This window comes from Mustela nigripes, chromosome X, assembly GCF_022355385.1.
Source record: "Mustela nigripes isolate SB6536 chromosome X, MUSNIG.SB6536, whole genome shotgun sequence".
NCBI lineage: Eukaryota > Metazoa > Chordata > Mammalia > Carnivora > Mustelidae > Mustela > Mustela nigripes.
The window spans coordinates 114368467-114393823 of record NC_081575.1 but is presented as its reverse complement, the minus strand read 5'-3'; the positions used below and the strand labels follow the sequence as shown (position 1 = coordinate 114393823).

General features: G+C 43.9%; 1 protein-coding gene and 1 non-coding gene across 8 annotated transcripts in view; both read left to right on the top strand.

Annotated features, from left to right (window-relative positions):
- Positions 1 to 25357, top strand: part of OFD1 (OFD1 centriole and centriolar satellite protein) — a 45867-nt gene that overhangs the window by 10908 nt on the left and 9602 nt on the right. For all 7 annotated transcript variants that reach the window (XM_059384754.1, XM_059384753.1, XM_059384756.1 and 4 more), the window contains 12 exons: positions 8691 to 8798; positions 10743 to 10879; positions 11198 to 11371; positions 13384 to 13490; positions 15027 to 15146; positions 16954 to 17027; positions 18026 to 18117; positions 18523 to 18712; positions 19636 to 19766; positions 20280 to 20391; positions 21847 to 22452; positions 22939 to 23062. In XM_059384754.1, coding sequence (XP_059240737.1) covers positions 8691 to 8798; positions 10743 to 10879; positions 11198 to 11371; positions 13384 to 13490; positions 15027 to 15146; positions 16954 to 17027; positions 18026 to 18117; positions 18523 to 18712; positions 19636 to 19766; positions 20280 to 20391; positions 21847 to 22452; positions 22939 to 23062 — 1975 coding nt within the window. The remainder of the gene's footprint in view (positions 1 to 8690; positions 8799 to 10742; positions 10880 to 11197; positions 11372 to 13383; positions 13491 to 15026; positions 15147 to 16953; positions 17028 to 18025; positions 18118 to 18522; positions 18713 to 19635; positions 19767 to 20279; positions 20392 to 21846; positions 22453 to 22938; positions 23063 to 25357) is intronic.
- On the top strand, positions 9627 to 9790 carry LOC132007977 (U1 spliceosomal RNA). Its single transcript, XR_009401523.1, has one exon. It is a non-coding gene; the product is annotated as a U1 spliceosomal RNA (small nuclear RNA).

Sequence of the window (25357 nt, the reverse complement as noted above, 5' to 3'; positions counted from 1 at the left end):
AAAAAAAAAAAAAAAAGAAAAAAAAAAGAATCAAAGAGAAAGTACATTAGCAGTACTGACCTATATTGATTGAAAAAAATCCCCATATAAAACCCATGTTAATTGTCAACTGTATAGTCAACTGATTTTTGATGAAGGGTGAAGGTATTTTTTTTTAATATTTTGTTTGTTTATTTGACAGATCAAAAGTAGGCAGAGAGGCAGGTGGGGGGTGGGGAAGCAGGCTCCCTGCTGAGCAGAGAGCCCGATGTGGGGCTCGATCCCAGGACCCTGAGACCATGACCTGAGCCAAAGGCAGAGGCTTAACCCACTGAGCCACCCAGGTGCCCAGGTGAAGGTATTTCAAGGGAGGAATGATGTCTGTTCCGTATGTGGTGCTGGAACAGTTGGACACTCATACACAAAAACGAACCTAGACACAGAACTTCTATCTTCTGTAAGAATTAAAATAATGGTAGATCTAATTTTAAGTATCAAACTATTAAACTTATTAAAAAGTTTAAACATTAAATTCAGAAAACATTAAAAAATGTATGTGACCTTCAGTTTGGTGATGAGATAGAATATTAAAAGCATATATATGAAGAAAAAAATGGACCAGTTAGACTCTATTAAAATCAAAAACGTCTGCTCTGAAAGACACGTAGCATGGAAAGACAAGCCCCGGACTGGGAGAAGATATTTGCAAAGGCCACATCTCCTAAAAGACATACCAAAAATATACAAAGAGGTCTTAAAGAGACAACACAGTTTAAAAATAGGTAAAGGATCTGAACAGACAAGTCACCAAAGAAGATCTGGAGATGGCAAGTAACATACAAAAAGATGTTCCATGGCACTTGTTTTCAGGGCAGTGCAGATTAAAACAACAAAGAGATCTCCCCATGCCCCTGTTAGAATGGCGGAAATCCAGACCTTACAACACAAGATGTTGGTGAGGGTGCGGAGCCACAGGAACTCCCATTCGTTGATAGTGTTGCTGCGAAATGCTGTAGGCCTTTGGGGAGATCGGTGGTTTCTCCCAAAGCTAAACCTAGTCTTGCCATACCATCTGACAGTGATTCTCCTAGTTGTTTACCCAGCTGGTTGAAAAACTTAGGGCCATAAAGATCCCCAGACAGAAATGTTTATAGCAACTTTATCATAATTGCCAGAAATCGGGAGCAGCCAAATTGTTCTTCTGTAGGTGAATGGGTAAACAAGCTGTGGTACATCCAGGCATTGGAGTACTGTTTGGCTCAAAGGAATGAATTGTCAATCCATGCCAAAACAAAAGCTGGGGCACCTGGGTGGTGCGGCTGGTTAAGCTTCTGACTCTTGGTTTTGCCTCAGGTCATGATGTCAGGGTCTGGGATTGAGCCCTTCTTCAGGCTCCTTGCTCAATGGGGAGCCTGCTTTTCCCTCTTCCTCTCCCCCTCCCCTCTGCTTGTTCTCGGGCTATCAAATAAAGTCTTAAAAAGTTGGAAAAAAAAAAAAAAGACAAAACTATAGAGTTGGTCAGTGGGTTGGTGATTGCCAGGGATTTGGACGGAAGGGGTGTAGGAGGTTGAATAGGTGAAGCATAGGGGATTTTTTAGGGTCCTGAAGGTATTTTGTAGGATACTGTAATGGTAGGATATATAGCTCTAGATATTGGTCAAAGCCTGTAGAACTTTATATATGCAGTTTTAGGAGGTCAGGTAATCCCAGGATGGACTGCAGACTGACCAAACCAACTAATAACCTCACCGGAGGGGATGGGGAAAAAAAGAAGCTGAGCTCGACCAGCTTTGGAAATGAAACAGTGAGGCTAAAAGCAAATGAAACTGTATATAGGCACCATGTTCAGGGTGATAGTTATTTCTCATGGAGGTACTGCTTAACAGTTTGGAAACCATTGTACATGTGTGCTGGAACCGCACAGTTAACCAGATGGGTAGTAGAGGGTGAGCGCCGAGTTTCTCAGCGTTTGGAGAGTGCAGCTTCACGGATCAGTAAGGGGAAGAGGCTGGAATGATCTGTGTGGGAATGGATTTGTTGGAGCCCTCAGGGTAAGCTCAAGTTTATCTTAATATAGATGCAGAGGATATACAGAGGTATTTACAGATACGTGTCTGCATAGGTTAGTGGAACACTTAGATTTCCTTGTCCTGGAGGCTGAGAGGGCCTAGAGGCACTGACACCCCGAGCACGCCTAGTGCCCCGTTTGGAGCACTACGATTTGGATTCCAATACCATTCTGTAATAATAGGAGCCAAAGCTGCCGGGAGCAATGGCTGATTCCAGGACTGGGGCAGAGAGTGTACAAGATGAGCCTGGATCTTTTATAGTGCTAAGATGAAAGGAAGGGCTTAATTAAAAAAAAAAAAAAAATCCACCATGAAAGACCTTCGAAAGGCCAAAGCTAGAACAAATGGAGCAACAAAATAAAATACTGGATTATATAAAAATGTTACATGATCACAGAGGAGTTGAAATACCATGTGTAAAATACCCCTGGGCCCATACCAATGTAAATGAATGCTTGAATAAATGAGAGCAGAGAATTCCTTTTTAGAGGGGATATATATATCGGGGAGGGGAGGGGGAAGTGAACTAATTAGGGGCCCTTGAATAGTACTACGGAACTGGGAAAAGGTGACCATTCTTCACCTAGAATGAGTGAGGGGAAGAGTGCACCTCGGAAAATTATCGACTGCAGGATCTTGAAGAACATTTCTGCAATATGCCTACCTTTTCTGTAAAGGCAGAGCAGACACCCTGAGCATAATAGTAGCAGGAAGGTGTGAGGAGAGGACAGGAGGACTGGGAGGAAAAGGTCCGGAGATTAGTGGATGAGCCCAAGAGGAATTGCAAGCAATGGCTATGAAAGAACGGATGTAGGTCACATTAGAGGAAGGGAGAAACATCGATTTTAAAAAGTCTTCAGAAAAGGGAAAAAGCAAGAAGGCCTTTAACTTGGCTGATTAAAAAAAAAGCCAAGTCCTTCCAGCTGTTTTTTTTGTTTTGTTTTGTTTTGTTTTAAAGATTTTATTTATTTGACAGAGATCATAAGTAGGCTGAGAGGCAGGCAGAGAGAGAGAGGAGGAAGCAGGCTCCCTGCTGAGCAGACAGCCTGATGTGGGGCTTGATCCCAGGACCCTGGAGTCACGACCCTTGCTGAAGGCAGAGGCTTTAACCCACTGAGCCACCAGGTGCCCCAGATTAATTATTTTTAAAGAACATATTTAACCCCTATTGGTGGAGATTTTATTGTTTATTGTTTTGCCACTGGAAGCAATCGGTGTGTACAGCACACCGTTTGTGCACCTCTGGAAGTACAGCTGTGTAAACTTAGGAAAGCAGAATGATGAGGTCAAAGGGCATGTGCATTTGAGCATATAGACACCCCGACAAAATTTCCTCCCAAGCGAATGAACATGTCTATTTCCCCATTCCCCTGTTTGGAAGAGGTTGACTTCAACCCTCATGGATGACTTTGAGAGGTTCAGGAATTCAGTGGGGGAAGTCACTGCACATGGGGTAGAAAATAGCAAGACAACTAGAATTGGAGCCTGCAGATGGGCCTGGACTGCTGCATCCTCAGGGTCAGACTTGAGCAGATGGGTTGCTTCTTACAGATGAGCAGAGGAAGTGGTTTTTGAGACGAAATCTAGTGACAAGGATGCCATGAAGGTTGTTGAAATGACAACAAAGGGCTTTCATTATTACATAAATGTAGTGCCAGGTTTCGAGAGGATTGACTCCAATTTTGAAAGATGTTCTATTTTGAGTAAATCATGTGCTACAGAGAACTCGTTGAAAGGAAGGGTCAGTGTGTCTAACTTTGGTGTTGTCTGGCTGTTGGCCACAGCCACCCCACCTCCAGCACCCCCACCCTGATCCGTTATCAGCCATCAACACCAAGGCAAGACCCTCCACCAGCCAGACTGTGTGTGACTGGCCAAAAGCTCAGATGATGGCTAGCATTTTTTAGCAGTATTTTAAAATTAAGATAAGTATGTTGCTTTTTATAGACATAATGAATGCTATTGCACACTTAGCAGACTTGAGTATAGTGGGAATATTACTTCTCTGTGTACTGGGAAACATTCATTAGACTTAATTCATTGTGATACTCACTGTATTGCACTGGTCTGAAACTGAAGTGGCAGGATCACGAAGGTGTTCCTGTTTGTTTGTTTGTTTGTTTTTAAAGATTTTATTTATTTATTTGACAGAGAGAAATCACAAGTAGATGGAGAGGCAGGCAGAGAGAGAGAGAGAGAGAGGGAAGCAGGCTCCCCGCTGAGCAGAGAGCCCGATGCGGGACTCGATCCCAGGACCCTGAGATCATGACCTGAGCCGAAGGCAGCGGCTCAACCCACTGAGCCACCCGGGCGCCCTGTTCCTGTTTGTTTTTAATGGATGTGCCCCACTTAATTTAATGCCATAATTGATGAATCCAGCAGCATTATGGACAATGCAATCATGAACATTATTTTATGTGTGTATATATATGTATATACACACACATATATACACACATGTATATATGTTTATATGTATACACACACACGCACATTTTTCAACAAAAATGTATTTGTATAATAATACAAAATGCAGAAATTACAGCTTGGTGAAACCATCAAAAAAATAAATATACCCAGGAAATCCCTCCCAGCACAAGAAATAGAATAATGCCAGCATCCCAGAAGCCTCTCTTGTATTTTTCCCAATCACTACGCTTTCCCTGTTTCCCATTCTCCACTGCTATTCTGATATCTAGCACCGTGGACTGTTAATGCCTGTTTTTACACTTTATATGCGTGGGCTCCTGCAATATGTCATGAGTATGGCTTCTTTCTTTCAGCGTTACGACGTTGATTCAGACTACTTTAGCATTGGTTTGTTTATATAAATTGCTATGTATTATTTCATTGCCTGAGTATACTGTTATTTTTTTATTCAATTATTAATGTAGTGGTATATTAGTTTCAGGTGTACAGTGTGATGATTCAACAGTTCTATATATTTCTCAGTACTAATTGTAACAAGTATACTCTTAATCCCCTTTGTCTATTTTACTCAACTCCCCACCCACCTCCCCTCTGGCAACCTTTAGTTCTCTGTATTTGAATCTCTTTTTCCTTTGTTTTTCCATTTATTTCTTAAATTCCACATGCAGATGAAGTCATATGATAGTTGTTTCTCTGACATTTCACTTGGCATTATACCCTGTATGTCCATGTTATTGCAAACGGCAAGATTCCATTCTTTTTAATGGCTGAGTGACAATTCCGTTGTGGGCCTATCTTCTTTATTCATTCATCTATTGAGGGGTGCCTGGGTGGCTCAGTGGGTTAAAGCCTCTGATCTCAGGGTCTGGGGATTGAGCCCCGCATTGGGCTCTCTGCTTAGCAGGGAGCCTGCTTCTCCCTCACTCTTCTGCCTGCCTCTCTGCCTACTTGTGATCTTTCTCTCTGTCAAATAAATAAATAAAATCTTGAAAAAAAGAAAGCCACTTGAGTGTTTCTGTATCTTGCTTGTTGTAAATGAAGCTACAGTAAACAAAGGGGTGCATAGATCTTTTCAAAGTAGTGCTTTTGTATGCTTTGGGTAAATACCAGTACTGGAATTACTGGATCATATGGTGATTCTGTTTCTGACTTTTTGAGGAACCTCCATACTATTTTCCATAGTGCTGCGCCCGTTTGCATTTGCACCAGCAGTGCACTAGGGTTCCCTTTTCTCCACATTCTTGCCAACACTTGTTGTCTCTTGTGCTGTTGCTTTTAGCCATTGGGAGAGGTGTGCGGTGAGAGCGGCTTGTGGCTTTGTTTGCATTTCCCTGATGATGAGTGATGCTGAGCATCTTTTCATGTGTCTTGGCCATCTGGATGGTTTTGGAAAGATGTGTGTTCAGGTCCTCTGCCCATTTATTTATCACATCGTTCTGTTGTGTTGAATTGTGTAAGTCCTTTATAGATTTCGGACTTTGATCCCCTTTTGGGTGTATCATTTGCAATGGTTTTCTGCCATTTGGTAGGTTGCCTTTTTGTTTTGTTGATGGTTTCCTTTGCTGTGCAAAAGCTCATTATTTTGATGTAGTCCCAGTGGTTTAATTTTGCTTTTTGTTGCCTTTGCCTGAGGAGACTTGTCTAGAAAACTTTCTACAGCTGATGCCAGAGGTATTACAGCCTGTGTTTTCTTGGGAATTTTATGGTTTTAGGTCTCACGTTTAGGACTTTAATCCATTTTGAGCCTGTTTTTGTGTGTGGTGTAAGAAAGTGGTCCAGTTTCATTGTTTTGCATGTAGCTGTCCATTTGTTTGTTTGTTTTAAAGATTTTATTTATTTATTTGACAGAGAGAGATCACAAGTAGACAGAGAGGCAGGCAGAGAGGGGGGGGGGGAAGCAGGTTCCCTGCTGAGCAGAGAGCCAGATGCGGGTGAGATCATGACCGGAGCCGAAGGCAGCGGCTTAACCCACTGAGCCACCCAGGTGCCCAATTTGTTGAAGATCTTCACTTTCCCCATGATATATTCTTGCCTCCTTTGTTGTAGGGGTTCACGCTTAATTGGGTTTATTTCTGAGCTCTCCTTTGGGTTCCATTATCTATGTGTGTGATGTTGTGCCAGGGTCATACTGTTTTGATTACTACAGCTTTGTAGTATATCTTGCAGTCTGGAATTGTGATACGTCCAGCTTCATTCTTCTTTCTAAAGGTTGTTTTGGCTCTTTGGGGGATCTTTTGTAGTTCCATACAAATTTTAAGATTATTCTAGTTCTATGAAAAATGCTGTTGGTATTTCGATAGACATTGCATTGAATCTGTAGGTTGTTTTGGTTAGTATGAACCTTTTAACAGTACTGGTTCTTTCAGTTCGTGAGCATGAAATATCTTTCCATTTGTGGCATCTTCAATTTCTTTCATCAGTATTTTATAGTTTCATAGTGTATGTCTTTCAGCTCCTTCATTAAGTTTATTTCTAGGTATTTTACTTCTGGTGCTATTGTAAATGCCATTATTTTAATAAAAAAAAATAAACCTACTTTGTTGAGAGAGTTTTATCATGAATGGATGTTGTACTTTGTTAAATGCTTTTTCTTCACCAATTGAGATGAGCATATGGTTTTTATCTTTTCCATTATTAATGTGATATATCACCTTGATTGATTTGCAGATATTTGTACCACACTTGTTTATCTGTGGAATAAATCCCACTTGATCACAGTGAATAATTTTTGTAATGTTGGATTTGATTTGCCAATATTTTGTTGAGGATTTTTACATCTGTGTTCATCAGAGATATTGGCCTATAGTCTTTTGTGGCTTTTTGTTTGGTTTTTGCTTTGTTTTGGTAGTGTCTTTATCTGATTTTGGTATTGGTAATTCTGGCCTTGTGGAATGAATTTGGAATCTTCCCTTTCCCTCTGTTTTTGGTAATAGTTTTATCTTTATTTTTTTCAAAGATTTTATTTATTTATTTGAAAGAGAGCAAGCACAGGCAGGTGGAGGGGCGGAAGCAGAGAGCCCAACACGGGGCTCCATCCCAGGACCCTGGGATCATGACCCGAGCTGAAGGCAGAGGCTTAACCCACTGAGCCCCTAGGTGCCCCTAGATTTTCTATTCCTGATTCAGTTTTCAAGGTTATATGTTTTCAGGAATCGATCCACTTCTTCCTAGTTGTCCAATTTGTGGGCATATTTGTGGGTTAATTGCTCTGCTGTGGCTGTTACTTAGGTATGTCCGTGGGAGGAGGTGAGCTTACAATCTTCCTACTTTGCCATCTTCCCAGAAGTCCTATATGCCTGTCTTTTGTTTTGTTTTTTAAGATTTTATTTATTTATTTGACAGAGATCACAAGTAGGCAGAGAGGCAGGCAGAGAGAGAGGAAGCAGTCTCCCTGCCGAGCAGAGAGCCCGATATGGGGCTCGATCTCAGGACCCTGGGATCATGACCTGAACCAAAGGCAGAGGCTTTAACCCACCGAGCCACCCAGGCACCCCTGAGCCTTTGTTTTTCATCTCAGCAATCTTACTGGGAAAATGCAGTTTCTCTGTTGTAATTTATTACAGCAAATAAATTGCATTTATTTATAATTTTGTTCACATTTGATAGTTAAACATATTTTTGTGTAAACTTTGTCCATGTCTTGTTCCATTTTTCCATTTGTTCTTACTGGTTGTAAGAGCAGTTTGATACTATGAAAATTAGTCCTCTGTTTCCATATTATTACCGCAGATGTTTTTTTCCAGTGTATCACTTATCTTTTGACTTTATTTCATGCTGTATAGGTTTCTGATTTTTACGTTGTTAGACTGATATTTATCCTTATTGTTTCTAGGTTTTGTGCCATGTTCGCAAAGGCCTTTCCTTAGAAATCATTCTTAAAAGATACAGAATGGAGAAAAGGATAATTTTTAAAAATTTTTTCTTTTTTTTTAGGATTTTATTTATTTATTTGACAGACAGAAATCACAAGTAGGCAGGGAGAGAGAGATGGGAAAGTAGGCTCCCCACTGAGCAGAGCTCCCAATGCGGGGCTCAACCCCAGGACTCCGGGATCATGACCTGAGCCGAAGGCAGAGGCTTACCCCACTGAAGCCACCCAGGTGCCCCAAGGATAATGTTTTAAAACCAAGATTATATAAACAGTGACTGAGCAATGGTTAAATGAAAGAAATTGGTGCCGTGAAATTATATTATACACTTTATTTCTTTTAGGTTTTCTCATGCAATTTTTAAGAGAATTGGCAGAATATCATCAGTCCAAAGCGAGCCGTGATATGGAAACGCAGACAAATTCAACATTTCCTAGCAAAGACTCTCTTGGTAACTGTAGCCTTCTTTCAGAATTTTAATTGTTCTGTTTTCTCTTCAAATGACAGTGACTTGATTTACTGTATTATGAGCTTGTTCCTTGACCGGGAGGGATGCAACCCACAGGTGGTGGGGGGGGTGCCTCGTTTCCTCTGGCATCACTGTGGGAAGGGACCGGAACTTCTCTCCAGTACTGCTCCCTCCTCTTGCGACTGCTAAGGCTATACCTACCACGTCTCAAGGGGACTCCAAAGGCTCATGTTCCTCCTTGTGTGTTGCATTCAACCTCTCCTAACTGGCAGGTTCTTCCCTGTGTCTCATCTAACTTAATTTTATAGCCACTACCTGAGAAAATCCTGGACGACTTGCAGTGTAGAAAACTAGAGAAGTTACTGGTGTATCACTTCAGTTTATAGTTAAGGAAATGGGGGTCCACAGAGGAAGAGCAGCTTGGAAGCAAGTCTGGGGCAGAACTGATATCAGAGTCCAGGTTTTCTGAAATTATGTGATTAATCGATTTCTTGGCCCTTCCCGAGTCTTAAGGAGTAATAGTGCTTTTAACCTATAAGAAGATAAGCCTATAATCTGTAAAAGTTACACTGTATAACGAGGCCTTTAATTAATTTTGTCATAGCTTTTATTCCATTGGGAACATGGTATGTGCTTATTCTAGAGCAGTGCTGTCCAATAATATGAGCCACATGTTTAATTTTTAATGGCCTAGTAGCCATAGTAAAGAAAAAACAAAAAACCCACAGGTGACTTTGTTTTAATATATTTTATTTAACTCAATATGACCAAAATATTCCAACATGTAATCAATATTAAAAAAAACGAATGATACTTACCTGGCAGGGGAGATACCATGATCACAAACGTGGTTTTCCCAGGGCGAGGCTTATCCATTGCACTCCGGATGTGCTGACCCCTGCGATTTCCCCAAATGTGGGAAACTCGACTGCATAATTTGTGGTAGTGGGGGACTGCGTTCGTGCTTTCCCCTGAAAAAAAAAAAAAAAACAAAACGAATGAGATTAGTTTAGATAAAATTTCTTATGTTCAGTCCTTAAAATCTGGTGTGTCTTTTACACTTAGAGCACCTGTCAGTTCAGATGGTCACATTTTGTCTACTCAGTGGCCTCATGCGCCTTAGAGAGTTCTGAATTGAACAGTAACTATTACAGAGCATTTGGAAAATACAGAAAGGACAACGGAAAGTATGTCTAAAATTCTCTAAAGAGACGAACACTGCTGGTACCTCTGCCAGCCTTTTACCTTGCATATCTTCTTTGGTGGGTGTTGGTGGTGGTCCTCTAGGTCGAGGTTTGCATGTGGCTCACACTGATCCGCAGTTGGTTTGAGGGCTCTGGGTACTGGAGATGGCAGGAGACTGCGGGACAGTCTGTGGGCCTGGTCTTAGTCCCCGTTAGGCCACCACATAGTTGCTTAGTCCTCTAGGACTCCCTTAAACTGTAGGGGGCACTTTCCTTTCCTAGAAAGGAGAGGAGTTGAAGTACATGATCTTTGGTTATTTTAAGGTCAGTGTTTTGAACGTTTGAGTCACACCTTTAACCAGAGTCCACTGAAAGTGCTCTCTGCCTTGGCACTTAGGGACTGGAAAGAGAAACCAGTGTTTTCTGGCTTATACTGTATGCTTTGCTTCCTTCGCCCCTGACATTTGAGGATGAACAATTTCCAATACACAGAAAGGTGGAAACAGTTGGATGCTGAACACTCGTGTACTTGATTCTCCCAGTAAATTTGTGTGATATTTGCTTAAGCCCTTGTCTGTCCCATCCGTTAATCCGTCTTAATTTTTTGATGTTTCAGAGTCAGTGGCAGAGATCCCTGCACTTCCCCCTAAGTATACTCTTCGCTTTTGAACAGAGCTCTAGCCTTGTGCTCACCTGGCCGCATCTCTCTATCCTAACTTCCCATGTTGTTGTTTTTTAATAGTGAAAAAGCTTCAGCTCATTGATGATCAGTTTGCTGATGCTTACCCTCGGTGTCCCAAGTTAGAATCTTTAGAACTAAAGTTAAATGCATATAAGAGAGAAATAGAACAGCAGCTTCGGGAAGAAATGTGTCAAAAGGTAAGTTGTATCTTGTTGCTCTTAGCAAGGGTGATACTGGTGCTTGTCTTTTAATGTCTTAGTCTTAGGTATAAGGGAGAAAATGTAGAATCTTTACTAATGAATGTGATAAACTATTGCACATATGATTCTATCTAATTAATGTCATTTTTTGGTGCTTTTTGAATGAACGCTACAGGTACAGTGAATGAGAGGAAACTAAAGAGTTAAACTGAATGTATTTAAGTGCAGCATTCGTGTTAACTCTAACCATCAAGAGAGAAGTTATTTCTTTAGCATAGTTATTGGTATTTACAGTTATTTGTAATCAATTGGCAGTTTAAGTATTTTAAAGATACGGAAATAGCAAAAGTTAAAATGGAAGAGAAAAGAAAGGCTGAGAAGGAATTAGCTGAGTTCCGGAACGAACTGGAGCGAGCTTGTCAAGCAAAATCTGAAGTCCTCATTTCTCGGGAAAAGATGGCCCTTGAGAGAATTCAAAAGCACCAAGAGGTAACATTTTAAAATTATTTACTGGGTGTCTGTTTCCTGCAGCTCTTAGTAGAGGGGCTCGAGGTCCGAGACTGGGATGAGTTGGGCAGACAGGACAGAGCCCTACGAGAGTGCTAGGGATGGGGCTCAAGGGCACAAGTAGAAGGATCGGCCTATAAGCGATATGCGGACTTCATTCCTCCGAAATTGCTGGAAGGAAAGAACAGTGAGTGCGAACATCCATGTGGGGATTGTGAGAAACTCGCACTGAATAAGCTTTGTCCTCTTGGGCAGGTTTGAGGGTTGGGGGGCAGCTTCCAGAAGAGGATCAGTTGCGGAACGGCTGTGTGGGGGAAGAGGCAGAGCAACGCCCCAAAGCAGACAGGACGACCGGCGCCGTGTTGAGGGCTCGGCTGAGACGGTAGCCTGCGCCTGGTACCGACCAAACCGGGCGCTTGTGGGCGAGTGTCCTGTTCCCGTTCTTGGGAGGCCTTTAAGGTCAGCTAGGGTAGAAAGAGGCCCTTGTGGAGTGGAGCTTTATAGAGCTAAAGTGACTTGGCTTGACAAAGGCAGCCTGTTTAATTAAAGATTTTGGGGTTCAGTGGGGGTGGTGAAGGGAGCCAGTGGGGAAGCTACAAACCCAGGGAAGAGGGGAGGGCCCAACCAGGACTAGGTCTGGGGCTACCGACAGGAGGACGGATAAGTGTGGGTGGGCCAAGAGGTTAGGGTTTCAGGCCGACTGGCAACAACACGCTGTGTGCTGCCATTGAGTTAAAGCACGGGGTCCCCAGAGTGGCGGAGTCCAGGCCTGCAGAAGTCAGCCAGGTGGCTGTTTGATCTTCTCTTGCGGAAAGTGATGGCACGGGAGGTGGAAAGGTTCTGGCGTGCAGGAGGCATGGGTCCATTCTTATAGGAAGGTCCAGTTCCTTTCGCGAGGGGCTGTCTTTGACCTGCCGGGATTGGGACCACTGTTGCCTGTGTCCGGCCGCAGCTGCTGCCGTCCAGAGCTCTGGATCGGGCTTCGTGGTCACACCCCGTCGGCTCATGCTGACCACACCCCAGTATGATTTTGTTTACTGTATCTGGTGATTGGGCTCCTCCAAAAAGAAATGTGGGCGGCACCGGCTGTCTTTGAGATGATTGGATAATGTTTAGATAAATAAGGGCATCCTCAAGTCAGTCTGACTCGTTCAGCCCGGTCGGCTCCCAGACCAGAATGTTCATTTAGTTAACTGATGCTCTGAGGGCTCTGGACGGGAGGGCCCTCCTCACGCACAGCATCGTGTCTTTCTTCCACCACCTGGAATGCCCTTCTCCTTCTGTCTCTGATGAAACATTCTTGGCCTTCAAAATCCGGCTGGAATGTGACACCTTCCCTGGTCTGCTGACCCATTCGGCTGCCGCGCCGGCCGGGGTCTTTCTGTAGTTCAGTTATAACATCCTCACGGCATCATCTGATTATTTCTCTCTCCCCGACTAAACTGTGAATTCTGGAAAGATGGGACCCGTATCTCTGCATCTTTCTCTGGCCAGCTCCAAGAGTGCTGTTTGACATGGGCTAGGTATTCTGTGAAGCCTTTTGCTCAGTGAACGCACAAATGGAAGTGAGGCCCATTCCTTCAGCTTTTGCTACTGCTGAGTCAGAATGACTTAGGAACGGGAACTCTCTGACAGCAACAGAACCAGGAGCATTCTAGTCTTCTGGAACTTTATTGCTGAATATACATTTTGTCATTCCTTTCCTTGCTGAAGCACTTACCAAATTTTAAGTGTCTGAGAGATACTATGTAGAATAAATAGACAAGGGATGTTAGGAATACAGGCTAATGGAGTTTCACAGTCATTGAAGGAGGGAACACATGTTTGGGTGAGGAATTAGGAAAAGCGTACCTCCAGTTGGAGCCTCTTGAAAGGGAAATTGTGGCACTAAATGTCTGGAGTTTGTTCTCCGGAACTTAGGAAACAGGATGTTAGTTCAGATCTGTTTTATTTTCTTTAGCTTGCTTACTGAAAATTAACGCTTTCTTACATAGATGGAAACCAGAGAAATTTATGCTCAGAGGCAGCTTCTACTAAAAGATATAGATTTGCTAAGAGGCAGAGAAGCAGAGCTGAAGCAGCGAATGGAAGCTTTTGAATTGTGAGTAACGGGCATTTGTTTTGCATATTCAGAATGAATGAGATTTTAAAGAACTAAATAGGTGTCTTAATAGTCTGATGCTAATTGCCAAGTTTTTGGATGTAAAAGTGACAACACCTGGTTTTAAAAGGCACAAGAGAAACAAAGACTAGGGTTTCATTGATGAAATATTAGACATTGGGGGAAAGCAGAATGAGGCGCCATCATCGGGCTACAGTAAGACCAGACACATAATTTGAAGAACCTAATGATGCTTTGACAAATCCCACCTTTCTCACTTACGGGCCGTCATTCAGCTCTCAGAGTTGCACGCGCACATAGCAGGCTGAACTCTAGACACCCAGACCTTCCACCTTTATCTGCTCTGCTGCCAAAAAAAAAACATATATATATGGTAGCGCTGAGTCTTGAGTTGTCCTGGGTGAAACTGTTTCTTTAAACTGTTTCTCCTGGTGTCGTGTTACTTTTCTAAGTGCTCATGGATTTTTCAGCCTTCAGATTTTACCTGAGATTAATACCAGGCTCACCAGTCTGTAGTTGGTGGAATGAGCTCTCTTCCCCATTTGGGATCTTGACATTCATAGATACTCCAGGAGTCCAATTTTATTTAAGTTTGTTTCCATCTTCTTTAATGTTTTTTCATTCTCGTAGGCTCTGTTCATTTGATTTCTTCTCTCTGCCTTTCTTACTCTCCTTTTCATGGTATGGAAGTGGCACATGGATAATGAGAGAAAAGTAAAGGGACAAAATGTGTGCAGATTATTGGTTACATAATCATGATTATATTGTCATTTCCTTACCTCCACCTCCCCGACTCCTCCCGTCTAAGCCTGTTAAACTCAAGTGATTTAATGCGCCTTTGCCTTCCAGATTAGCCAGCAGAGGGAGCGCTAACACAAAGGATTTATCCTTTGCTTGGAACAGGCGGTGTTCATAGGTCTCACTGTGGTTTGGTTCTAAGTACCTGTGAATTCCTGGCTCCAGAGTTGGTTTTGTGGGTGATGGGGCGGGGGGGGGGGGTGTCTCACCATGAGAAGCACTCCGTTCTCCGTATTTGGAGGTTCTGAAGCACCCATCTATTGTTTGCTCTTTCTTTTGGCATTCTTCAACATTCAGTTGATGGATTATTAAATGCCAAAAACGAATCTTCTATCTATAATTCTTATGGGCTCATCAATTAAGTCTCACAGTTAGAAATAACATTCTAGAAGAAATAAGCATTTAAGTACACTAGAGTTTGGGTTGTAGCTTTGTGACTAAAAACATCACTCTTTCATCCCTAAATTGATGATGGCTATCGATTCGCTGGAACCTCTTTTTGAGTGTGCTAAGAGACCACTTTGATCTTACTACATTCACCCTCCCCATAAGCAGGAGCCACTGGATAATTCATTCCATCTGCTAGTTGATGAACTAGCAAAGTCAGTTTATTAAGTAGATGGAGGAACTAAAACACAGGTGGTTTTTTCCCCCTAAATTTGTTACTTCAGATATTGTGATTTTCTTATTTGCTTTCTCTGTTTTTGCTAATTTCAGGGCTCGGAGGCTGGAAGAGGAAAAAAATAAAAGCATAGCTGACGCACTTAGGAAGAAGGAGCTGGATATAAAGGGCATTGAGGAGAGCTATGACCAGAAGCTCAAGAATGAACTTCTCAAGTAATTGCTGGGCACTGCTAAAGGAATCCTGTGTTCCATTAAGTTGCTAGAAACATAGCAACACTGATGAAATAGATAAGATGGACAGTTTATGGCAACATTTGGGGTTTAAAAAAATACACGTTTTCATTTCTAGTTGCGCCTTTCCCATGAATGTTTAAGATGGGTTTAGAAAGGTACAGAGAATGGCATCCTCTGCTCATTCTTACTCGTAGCTTCTCTGACACTGACTGAAGGCTTATGCTTTGCTTTAGTTTTTAGGGCACATTAGGATTTGCTCGGTTTTCACAGCTGAGCAGCTGCAAAGTCAGAAGTACGATCACTTTCCATTCTCGCCTCACACCGGCACGAAGATGGGGATAGGCCACGATTTCTCCCGTGGCCTTCTTCCTGGTTACAGCGTTTGTCACTGAACGTGTGCCTGGTATTCCTTCAAGGTTCTGCCAAATCCGAATCCAGAAAAAGGGTTAGCTCTGTGAAGGACAACACAGCATGGAAGAGGAGAAGATGGACAGATGTAGTCCCTGGGGCTTTCCCGTAGCCTGCAGTGTGTGTTCCGGTGAAGAGTGTCTTTGTGCAAAGTCATAAAGCCCGGATGGTGGCTTTCCCGACCGTGTGGCACGGCAGCTGGCGCGCACTGAGTGCTCTCTTAGTACTGACTAAGTGCGTGTGGACTGAAGCGGTGGCTCCGCTCAGCTTCTCTGGCCGTGTCTTAGTCATTGGCCTCTTTAGAATTTTTGAGAGAGAGAGAGAATGAGAGAGGGAGGGAACAAGCAGATTCACGGCTGAGCAGGGAGCCCGATGTCGGGCTCCATCCCAGGACCCGAGATCACGACCTAAGCTGCAGGCAGATGCTTAACTGATTGAACCACGTAGGCGCCCCCGACTGGCCTCACCTTATTGCCTTGCCCATAACTTGTCCTGGGTATTCCACCCCGGAGTACCCACAAAGGTCTCTGGAGGTTATTCTTTAAAAGAATTCTGTTAAAAAAGAAAAGTAGCACCTTTTCATGTATCACTTTTGAAATGATGAGTCTCATCTATGTATTGCGTCTGCTCCTCTAACATACCAGCGAACACTGAAGTACATCTAGTTGTTACACACATTTTTCTTTCCTTATTCCTCACAGTTTGCTAGCTTTGCCCAACCATGGATAGAGTGAACTGTTTGGTATCACTTGTTAGGCTTTGGGTGTCCTCAGATGACTTTTGCAGGTGTTGAAGTTGGGAGAATATCACAGGATTGCTTCTCCTTCCTTTCTCTGGCCTCTGAACCAGAAAGTCAGCTGGTAATGGCTCGTGGAGGTGGCTGAAGCCGCATGAGCTGCGCCTTGGGTATCGCTAATTCGGGTCTAATGCTGGTGGCAGTTGGCTCTCAGTACCGTGCTCCTCCTTGAAGGGCAAAAGTGCATATCTTAGAGGGGGGAGAAAGGATAGTGGAATTGGATGACAAGTGACTGACTTGGTTATCATTTGGGATCTAGAGTGTCATGCACACTGTAAGTTGACCTTAATTTACTGCCTCGTGTCAGTCGAGACCAACTGAGAAATAATTGCTCTCAGTAACCTCACAACAACATCGGGACCCTTGATTTTTGTGTGATTGAGTTTTGGGACCTGATTAACAGGATCGCAGCCGGGTTTTATGGACCTTCTATGTTCAGATCCCTGGCTTTTGTCTTGAGAGAGCCTGAGGTTTACCTGTTTTCACCTTGGGGTCCCCGGTGCCATAGATAAGCTCATGTGTTGACGGCAGTCTGTCCAGGAAAGCGACCAGGAGCTCATTTTTGGTTTTTTTGATTGGCAGGTATCAACTTGAACTAAAGGATGACTATATCACCAGAACTAACAGGCTGATTGAAGAGGAAAGGAAGAATAAAGGTGACTCTGGGGGCAAGCTGTATTTTTCAGCACTGATATAGGCTGTTAGCTTTCCTAATTGGGCCTCTTCTGTATCCTAAAAAAGACAGAGCTAACACATTCTTGTCACTACAAAAGTTACCTGGTTTTTTGTTATCTTAATTTCACAAAATAAAAAAGTACTCTCACTACATTTTTGTGAACCTTAGTGTTTAACCTTCTGTATATTCACAAAGGTCAGTGATTTGTCAGCAGGATTTTATCCAACTTGATTTCAGCGTATTTTGGTAAATGTGATTGTTAAGAAGGTGGCAGCTGCTTACTGACATCCCTTCAATACCACTCTTTTTTTTTTTTTTTTTAAAGATTTTATTTATTTATCAGAGGGGGGGGGGAGTGAGCGAGCACAGGCAGACAGAATGGCAGGCAGAGGGAGAAGCAGGCTCCCTGCTGAGCAAGGAGCCCGATGTGGGACTCGATCCCAGGACGCTGGGATCATGTCCTGAGCCAAAGGCAGCTGCTTAACCAACTGAGCCACCCAGGTGTCCCTTCAATACCACTCTTAACCATGAAAGAGACTTCATTTCTTCCTAAGGAAAATTTTGACTTCCCTGTCCCTGTGACCTAGTTTCTTATTTCTTTTACTTCTAGTGTATTTTTCTGTTTCGTGATATTTTCACATGATCAATAACCTCTTAAACTCTTGTAGACATTAGCCCGAAACTAGGAAAGCTGGATAATTTTTCAGTCTTTGAGATATTTTGCATTTTAATATATGTGTAGCAGGAGGGCGTTTGCCACATACTTGACAGCTGCAGTTAACATCCCATCACCTGTTGTGTAACAGGGCTTATTTCGTGCTTGCCTGCTGATTTTTTTTTTTTTTTGGCCCTGATGTCTGCTTATTTAGATAATGAAATAGTAGTCATTAGAGCTGATCTATGGGCCATAAATTATTAAATGATCTTATATTCACTAGGAAAACATGATGATGTTAATTGGTTGGCTCTTTCTTTCAGAAAAAGCTATCCATTTGCAAGAGGAGCTCACAGCTATTAATTCAAAAAAGGAAGAACTTAATCATTCAGTAAATCGTGTCAAAGAGCTTGAGGTAATTGTTAAGCTTGTGGTTTTGAAACAGACATTAAGACAATGTATGGAACTTCAATTTTAGTCATACGTAATTTATCTTCATTTATCCTCTTGATGTGTTTGGACTGTTTATTCCATGGTTGAGCCCTTAGTTGCATCTGGAAAATGGGGGAATGATCAGAAGCACTAGCTTTGCAGGACAGGGTTGTACACGGTAGCAGCTGGATGAACTTGCCCCAGCCCAGCGCTAGGGCAAAAGATGACTTGTACTGCGGGAGTTGGGGTCTCGTCGTGGAGAACCAGACTTCTGTCAAGGAACCTTCATTCAGTCGTGACGCCCAGCTCTGGGCGGCCCGCCAGCTTTCACGGAGGCAACCCTGTAAAGTCACCGTTCAGGTACCGGTTTTTCTGTTTCAATTTGCAGCTTGAGTTAGAGTCTGTCCGAGCCCAGTCTTCGGCAGTAACCAAGCAGAACCATCTGCTGAATGAAAAGGTGAAAGAGATGAGTGACTATGCGCTCCTGAAAGAAGGGAAACTGGAGCTTCAGGCACAAAATAAATTGCTTAAACAACAACTGGAAGAGACTAGAAGTGAAAACATGCGTCTCCTAAACCGTAGGTCTTTTTTTCTAATTGGCATGGCTTTGTAATTGCTATTAGCTTGGTATTCTGAAAGCGCTTTGTCCTGTCAGGGAAGCTTCAATTGGGAAGATGTTATAAAATTAAGATTCTCCAATCGGAGTTAGTTTTTGCTTGCTGCTATGTAGTCGTGGCACTAAGACAAAAAAGGGCCCCGGCTCCCCTTGCCCGCTGAACCGGCCAGTGGGGACGCGATCAAGCGCATGGAAGGAGGGAAGAGCGAGGTTGAGGTGACTGTGATCCCTTCTCCATCTCCTCCTTGCGGAGTAGCCCTGGGCTGGCCCTGGGTCTCAGCAAAGTGAGATTCCTGACGCTTCACCAGCGCCCTGTGCCTGCTCGCTCTGTCCAGCTCTGGGAGTGCCTCCCTCCCCGACCCTCCAGGCCTGAGGACTAGTAACCGCGTGGCTGCAGTCCAGCCCAAGAAACTGCGCCACCCTTTGTGACCACCCTGTGTAAGTGTCTCTTTATTAGAGGGTCTCTGATGGCCCGTACTGGGAACACCATCTGCTTGCTTTCTGGACCCTGAGTGCCGCTAACAGAGGCACAGGTTGGATTGGACCTAGGGGCTGTCACTGGCAGGCTTTGACAGAGCGTGCTTTCTGTGCCTCTATGCATAGTAGAGGAGGGAGGTGGTCATTCATGTTCATTTGAGGATTTGAAGGAGTTCTTATACTGGGAGTAGAACTCTGAAGAGTGGTAGAGTTTGCAGTTATGTGCATTAAATTCTTTTGTTCTGAAATTGGTGATTCGGGATTGCTCTTAGACCATCTAGTAAAACTAATGTGAACTGTGTGCATATAAAGAAGGAGCAAAACTGTCTTAAAGCCTCCTTAGCTGCTTTTGTGAAGGGAAATGAGAAACTTCAGGTTGGTGATGACCAAGCTTTTTTACCTTCATAGGTATAGCTCAGCCATCTCCCGAGCTGGTGGTTTTTCAGAAAGAACTAAAGAAAGCAGAAGACGCTATCGCATTTGAGCATAAGGAGTTCGAAAGCCACAAGCAGGCTTTGCAGAAACAGCTGCAGAGTGAAGTGAGTATTGCTCTGGGCTCATCTGGGTGTCAGGGTGGTGCACTTTGTGGGTGTGTAAACTCAGTGTGGGTCACACCAGCATAAATCAGATCTACTTTAACATAAGAAATTCCCCCCATATGCTAATCATTCCGCCAGTGTTCTTTCTCATCTGAGAAAATTCTTGAGTGATTGTGACATTATATTCATAATAGTGATACAATCAAGAGGAAAGTAAACTCCCCTACACACGTGGTTTTCCAAGTCGTGATGGTGCCCATTGTTCAAAGTATCCCTTGATCCTCACCCCGCGACTTAATACTGTCTGTCTCCTGTCCTGGAGTAGCTGCTGTGTGAGATGAGTAAAGAAGGAGCTAGAAAACTTGTTACTGTGTTCTGTGGTTTCATAGGTATAAACCTGCTCAGATTTGGCAAAAAAGAGAAAGAATAAGCCAGAGGAGAGAATGGGTCCTTTTGAAATAAGCTGTGATTTGTCTTAATGCTCATTTCTTTTCCTTCCCTAAATCTTTTCAGATCGAACATTCTGCACAGCTGAAGGCCCAGATACTTGATTATGACGACTCCGTAAAGAGGTTAACTATACAGGTTGCCGATTTGAAATTGCAACTGAAGCAAACCCAGACAGGTCAAAGACATTTTTAACATGTGTGTGTGTGTCTTTGTGTGTGTAAAGCTTCTGATGTTTGTGAAAATGTAATGATGATGACTCAGTGAATTTTTAGTAATTCTCCTAGCACGGGAAGAGGGAAGAGTTATAGAAATATGTGTCAGCTGAGAAGTAAAACTTCTATTTCAGGACTAGCAACCAGGTCCTCCGCTATAGCGACCTGCTTCGGGTCCCCGTTGTGAAGTCTGTTCTCTGACCCTGGGCTCACTCCCTTGAACTTCCTTGGGCCTCAGTGTCCTCACTGTATAGTTGGGCTAGGAGTGGCGCTGGGCCGTGTGGATGGAGATGAAGCGAGATGGGTGGCAGTATGGGGCTTGGGACACATGACACGGAGGGGATGGCTGCTGCTGTCGTTTTCTTACTCCATTTTCACTGCTGTGCGTGACGTCCGCCCCTTCCTACTTCGTAACAGGGACGCCGAAGCTTCCGCACCTTCTTTCGCTGCTTGCAGGCACAAAGCAGGTTCCTCCGTGCTCCCGGTGGGCATGCTTTCTCGCTTCTTTGTTCCGAAACCCTCTCTGTCCCATTCGCACTCTGTCCTGGTTAGGCCCTTGTTCCCTTCTCCCCACACAGGTTTTCCCTTTACTCATTTCTACTCTTGCCTGCTCTTCACTGTCTCTCCATAATTCTGTTTGCTGCACTGTCCGCAGCTGGAATTCTGGTGACCTCATATCAGGAAAAATACTTCAAGAAGGTAGAACTTTTTGAATACCCGCGTTGCACATTGTGAGCCTCTGTCTGGCGGCATCCTCACGGAGGCGTTGCAGGAGAGGTAGTGGTCTGGAGTGCCGGCTTTGCTCTGGGCAGTGCCAGCGGCTCTCCGCCTTGCTCACTGGGTGAGCCAGCCTCAGTAGTCTCTGCCCTCCATCCGTAAAATGGGAGCAGTGAGCGTTCTTAGCCCACAGCGTTGTTGTGACTGCATGTCCTCCTTCCCTTATCGGAAACTCAGGCCATGGGCTCTGGCTTATGGATTTTGCCATGGCCCTGGGGGTTCTGCACAGCGCCCTGCAGTGAAACACAGTAATTACTTTGTAATCAAATGGATGAACATTCATGCTAGGTGGAATAAGTGAAGATCGTAAATGTGTTTATGTTGGTTCAGGTCAAGCTTTTCAACCAAATCAGTTGGGCTTTGCCACCAAATAAATTAGGAATATATCTTCAGTTTTCATAGCTTTTTTAGATTTCACATTGTGTGTAATGGATTGTGAAGTAATATCATGTGTAATGAAAGGTACATATAATCTTTTGATAAGTGTTAATAATTACCATCATGACTGCACCTTCAGAAACTAATGTGGAAGCTTGTCCTTAATACCGCCTTTCGTTTTTGAAAAATCATGATTTCGATCTATTTTAACTCTCCTTTGCCTTTTCCTGTCATTTCTTACGTGGTCTTCTTGGAATCCGCAGCGCTCGAGAACGAAGTGTACCGCAGGCCCACGCAGTCTCTGATCGAGCAGTCCGTCAGCAGACTACTGAGTGGCAAGACGGCGTTGCCTTGTGATACAGATGTAGATGGGGATGTCTTAAAAAATCCTCTCCACCAGGAAAGGCCAGTGGTGGTTATACCAAGGATCATAAGTTATCCAAATGGAAGCGCAGAGAGCAGTTCCCGCGATTCTGACCTTGAGTTTGTAGCCAATACCAAGGCCAGGATGAAAGAGCTAGAGCAAGAGACTGAACGTTTGGAGAAAGCTTTCCAAAATTACCATCGAAGAGTTAGTCAACTCCCTGCTAAAAGCCCTTTAGCAGCCAAGAGCCCAGCACCCCTGCACTTGCTAGGAACACTCCAGAGCATCGATTCGAGTTCATCCCAAAGACGCACTTGTGCCGAGGACAGAGTTGTCTCTGAGCAGCCTCTGGTGGGCATCCCCAAAGAGGACAAGAGCAGCACCTCGGAGGCGTGGGCGGGCAGCAAGGCCTCACGACCACGCAGGGGCACCACCTCCAGACGCCTCTCCTCCACTCCTGTTCCCAAAGCAAAAAGAAGCCTCGATGGTGAAATGTATCTGGAAGGTGAGCGGCTGCCAGGAGGGTTGCAGGAAGCTCTGGGTTTGCTCTGGTCCTCGGAGGGCCTCTTACCCGAGTCCAAGTGCAGCCTGCCCGAGATGGCAGGAAGGAGCAGGAGCCTAGCCCAGGGTCGCCTGAGCCCCAGCACTGCTGTCCTCCCTCTGGACCTGCCTTTCCTGGTTAACAGGAAAGGTGTGCGGGGTTGCTGTGGGCAGTGGTGGGGTAGTGTCCTTTTCTAGCAATTTCCTGGGCATGCAGACATGTGCAGAGCGACAGTGGCTTTCCCTTCACCACTGGTTAGTTGGGTACATTTTATTATTCCTACTGTAGTTCCATTTAGGGGCTTGAATTGTTAGTTTGGTGAGATCACTTATGTCCTACACAGCTATTTACAAGGGTAGTAGAACTCATTGTCAGAGTAATAGAACTGTTTGGAGACCATGTTGCTGTCTTCTCCTTGCAATTCTTAAAGTCAAGCCTTCTGCCCCTTAGGTCTGGGCCGATCCCATACGGCTGACCCCAGTCCTTGTCCCGACAGAACGCCCCGGCCTTCATCTGCTGAGTCCAGGCACAGCGCTGCCCTGCACCCGCGGCCCAGCCCTCCAGAGCAGGCCAGGTAATACCGCCTTCCGCTGGACCTCAGCTGAGTCTGCTGAGCTGCTCGGGGTCTCACCTTGGACTCCCTGGGCTTTTCGGTGGCAGTATAGAATCGGTAGTCAGGTTGTAAGATGACGTGTGATCTTTGAGAGCAATCTAAATTACCTGGGCCGGGGGTGGGGGAGGAGCATAGTTTTTAGTAAAGAAGTAATTTCTATTTGTTTGCTAAACTTGGCATGTAGGATCTACACTCTGCTATAAGTAAACAGCTTCGTACTTCAGAATGGACCCAGTTGGGTGCCTGGGTGGCTCAGCTGGTTGAGCGACGGCCTTTGGCTCAGGTCATGATCCCAGATTTCCAGGATCGAGTCCTGCATCGGGCTCCCAGCTCCTTGGGGAGTCTGCTTCTCCCTCTGACCTTCTCCTCTCTCATGCTCTGTCTTACTGTCGCTCTTTCAAATAAATAAAATCTTTAAAAAAAAAAAAAAAACCTGGTTAACAGAGATAAAACAAATGGTCCAAATCTGTGGAAACAAATACAGTTTAAACTTAAAACAATTTCACACATCACTAAAAAGTCATATAAAAATATTTTGGCATTTAAATATAAACAAACAAGGTTCCAGTCTTTTTTTGTACTTGAGCACAGTTGACAATGTTACATTCATTTCAGGTAGAAAGTGTAGTGAGGGGACTCGTCATGTTACACTCTGTTTCCCCACAGTTAGGAGCTCGGCCTGTCACTGTACAACACTGTTGCATGGTCCTTGACCGTATTCCCTGTGCTATGCCTTCTGTTTCCATGGCTTGTTCGTTTCATACATGGAAACCTGTACCTCCCCCTCCCCTTCACCCATTTTGCTCAGCCCCCTGCCCCCTTCCCTCTGGCAACCATCACTTTGTTTTGTATTTATAGGTCTGATTCTGCTTTTTCTTTGTTTATTCATGTTTTAAAAGATTTTATTTATTCATTGTAGGGAGAGTGCACGTGAGTGGTTGGGGGGACAGAGGGAGAGAGACTCTTAGGCAAACTCTACGTTGAGCATGGAGCCCAATGTAGGGCTCCGTCTCACAACTGTGAGATCGTGGCCTGCGCGGAAATCAAGAGTTGGGTGCTTAACTGACTGAGCCAGCCAGCGGCCTCTGTTTGTTTGTTTTTCAGACTCTACATGTAAGTGAAATTACATGGTATTTGTCTGTCTCAGTCTGATTTATGTCGCTTAGCCTAATACTCTCAGGTCTATCCATGTGTTGTTGCAAGTAGCAAAAAATCTCATCCTTTTTTATGGCTGAGTAATACCCCATTAGGTATAGCTATGTATGCACCACATTTTCTTTACCATTCATCAGTTGTGGACACTTGGGTTGCTTCCATATCTTGGCTGTTTTAAATAATGCTACTGTCAACATAAGGGTACATGTATCTTTTGAGATTAGTGTGTTCCTTTTCTTTGCATGGATACCCAGTAGTGAAATTACTGGATCATATGGTATTTCTGTTTTTAATTTTTTTTAAAGATTTTATTTATTTATTTGACAGAGAGAGAGCACAAGTAGGCAGAGAGGCAGGCAGGGAGAGAGGGAGAAGCAGGTTCCCGTATGAGCAGAGAGCCCGATGCGGGGCTCGATCCCAGGACCCTGAGACCATGACCTGAGCTGAAGGCAGGGGCTTAACCCATTGAGCCACCCAGGTGCCTTGTTTGTAATTTTTTGAGGAACCTTCATACTGTCCACAGTGGCTACACCAGTTTGCATTCCCACCAGCAGTGCATGAAGGTTCCTTCTCCACATCATCCCCGACACCGGCTGCTTCTTGTCCTTCTGGTTATAGCCATTCTGACCTGTGTCAGGTGATACCTCATTGTGGCTTTAATTTGCCTTTCCCTGATGAGTGATGTTGAGCCTCTTTCCACATGTCTGTTGGCTTTCTGTAGGTCTTCTCTGGGAAAACATCAGTTCAGGTTCTCTGGCCATATTCCTCAGTTTATTTGTGTTATTGGTGTTGAGTTGTGTAAGTTCTTCACATATTTTAGATATTAGCCTCTTCTGGGATATATCATTTACAAAAATCTCCCATTCGGTAGGTTGTCTTTTTGTTTTATGATGCTTTCTGTTTGCTGTCCAAAAGCTGTTTATTTGTTGTAGTCTCAACAGTTTAATTTTGTTTTGTTTCTCTTTGTGTCAGGAGACCTGTCTAGGAAAATGTTGCTAAGACTGATGTCAGAGACATTAGTGCCTGTGCTCTCCTCTAGGATTTCTATGGGTTCACGTCTCCCATTTAGGTCTTTAACCCTTTGAGTTGATTTGTGTGTGT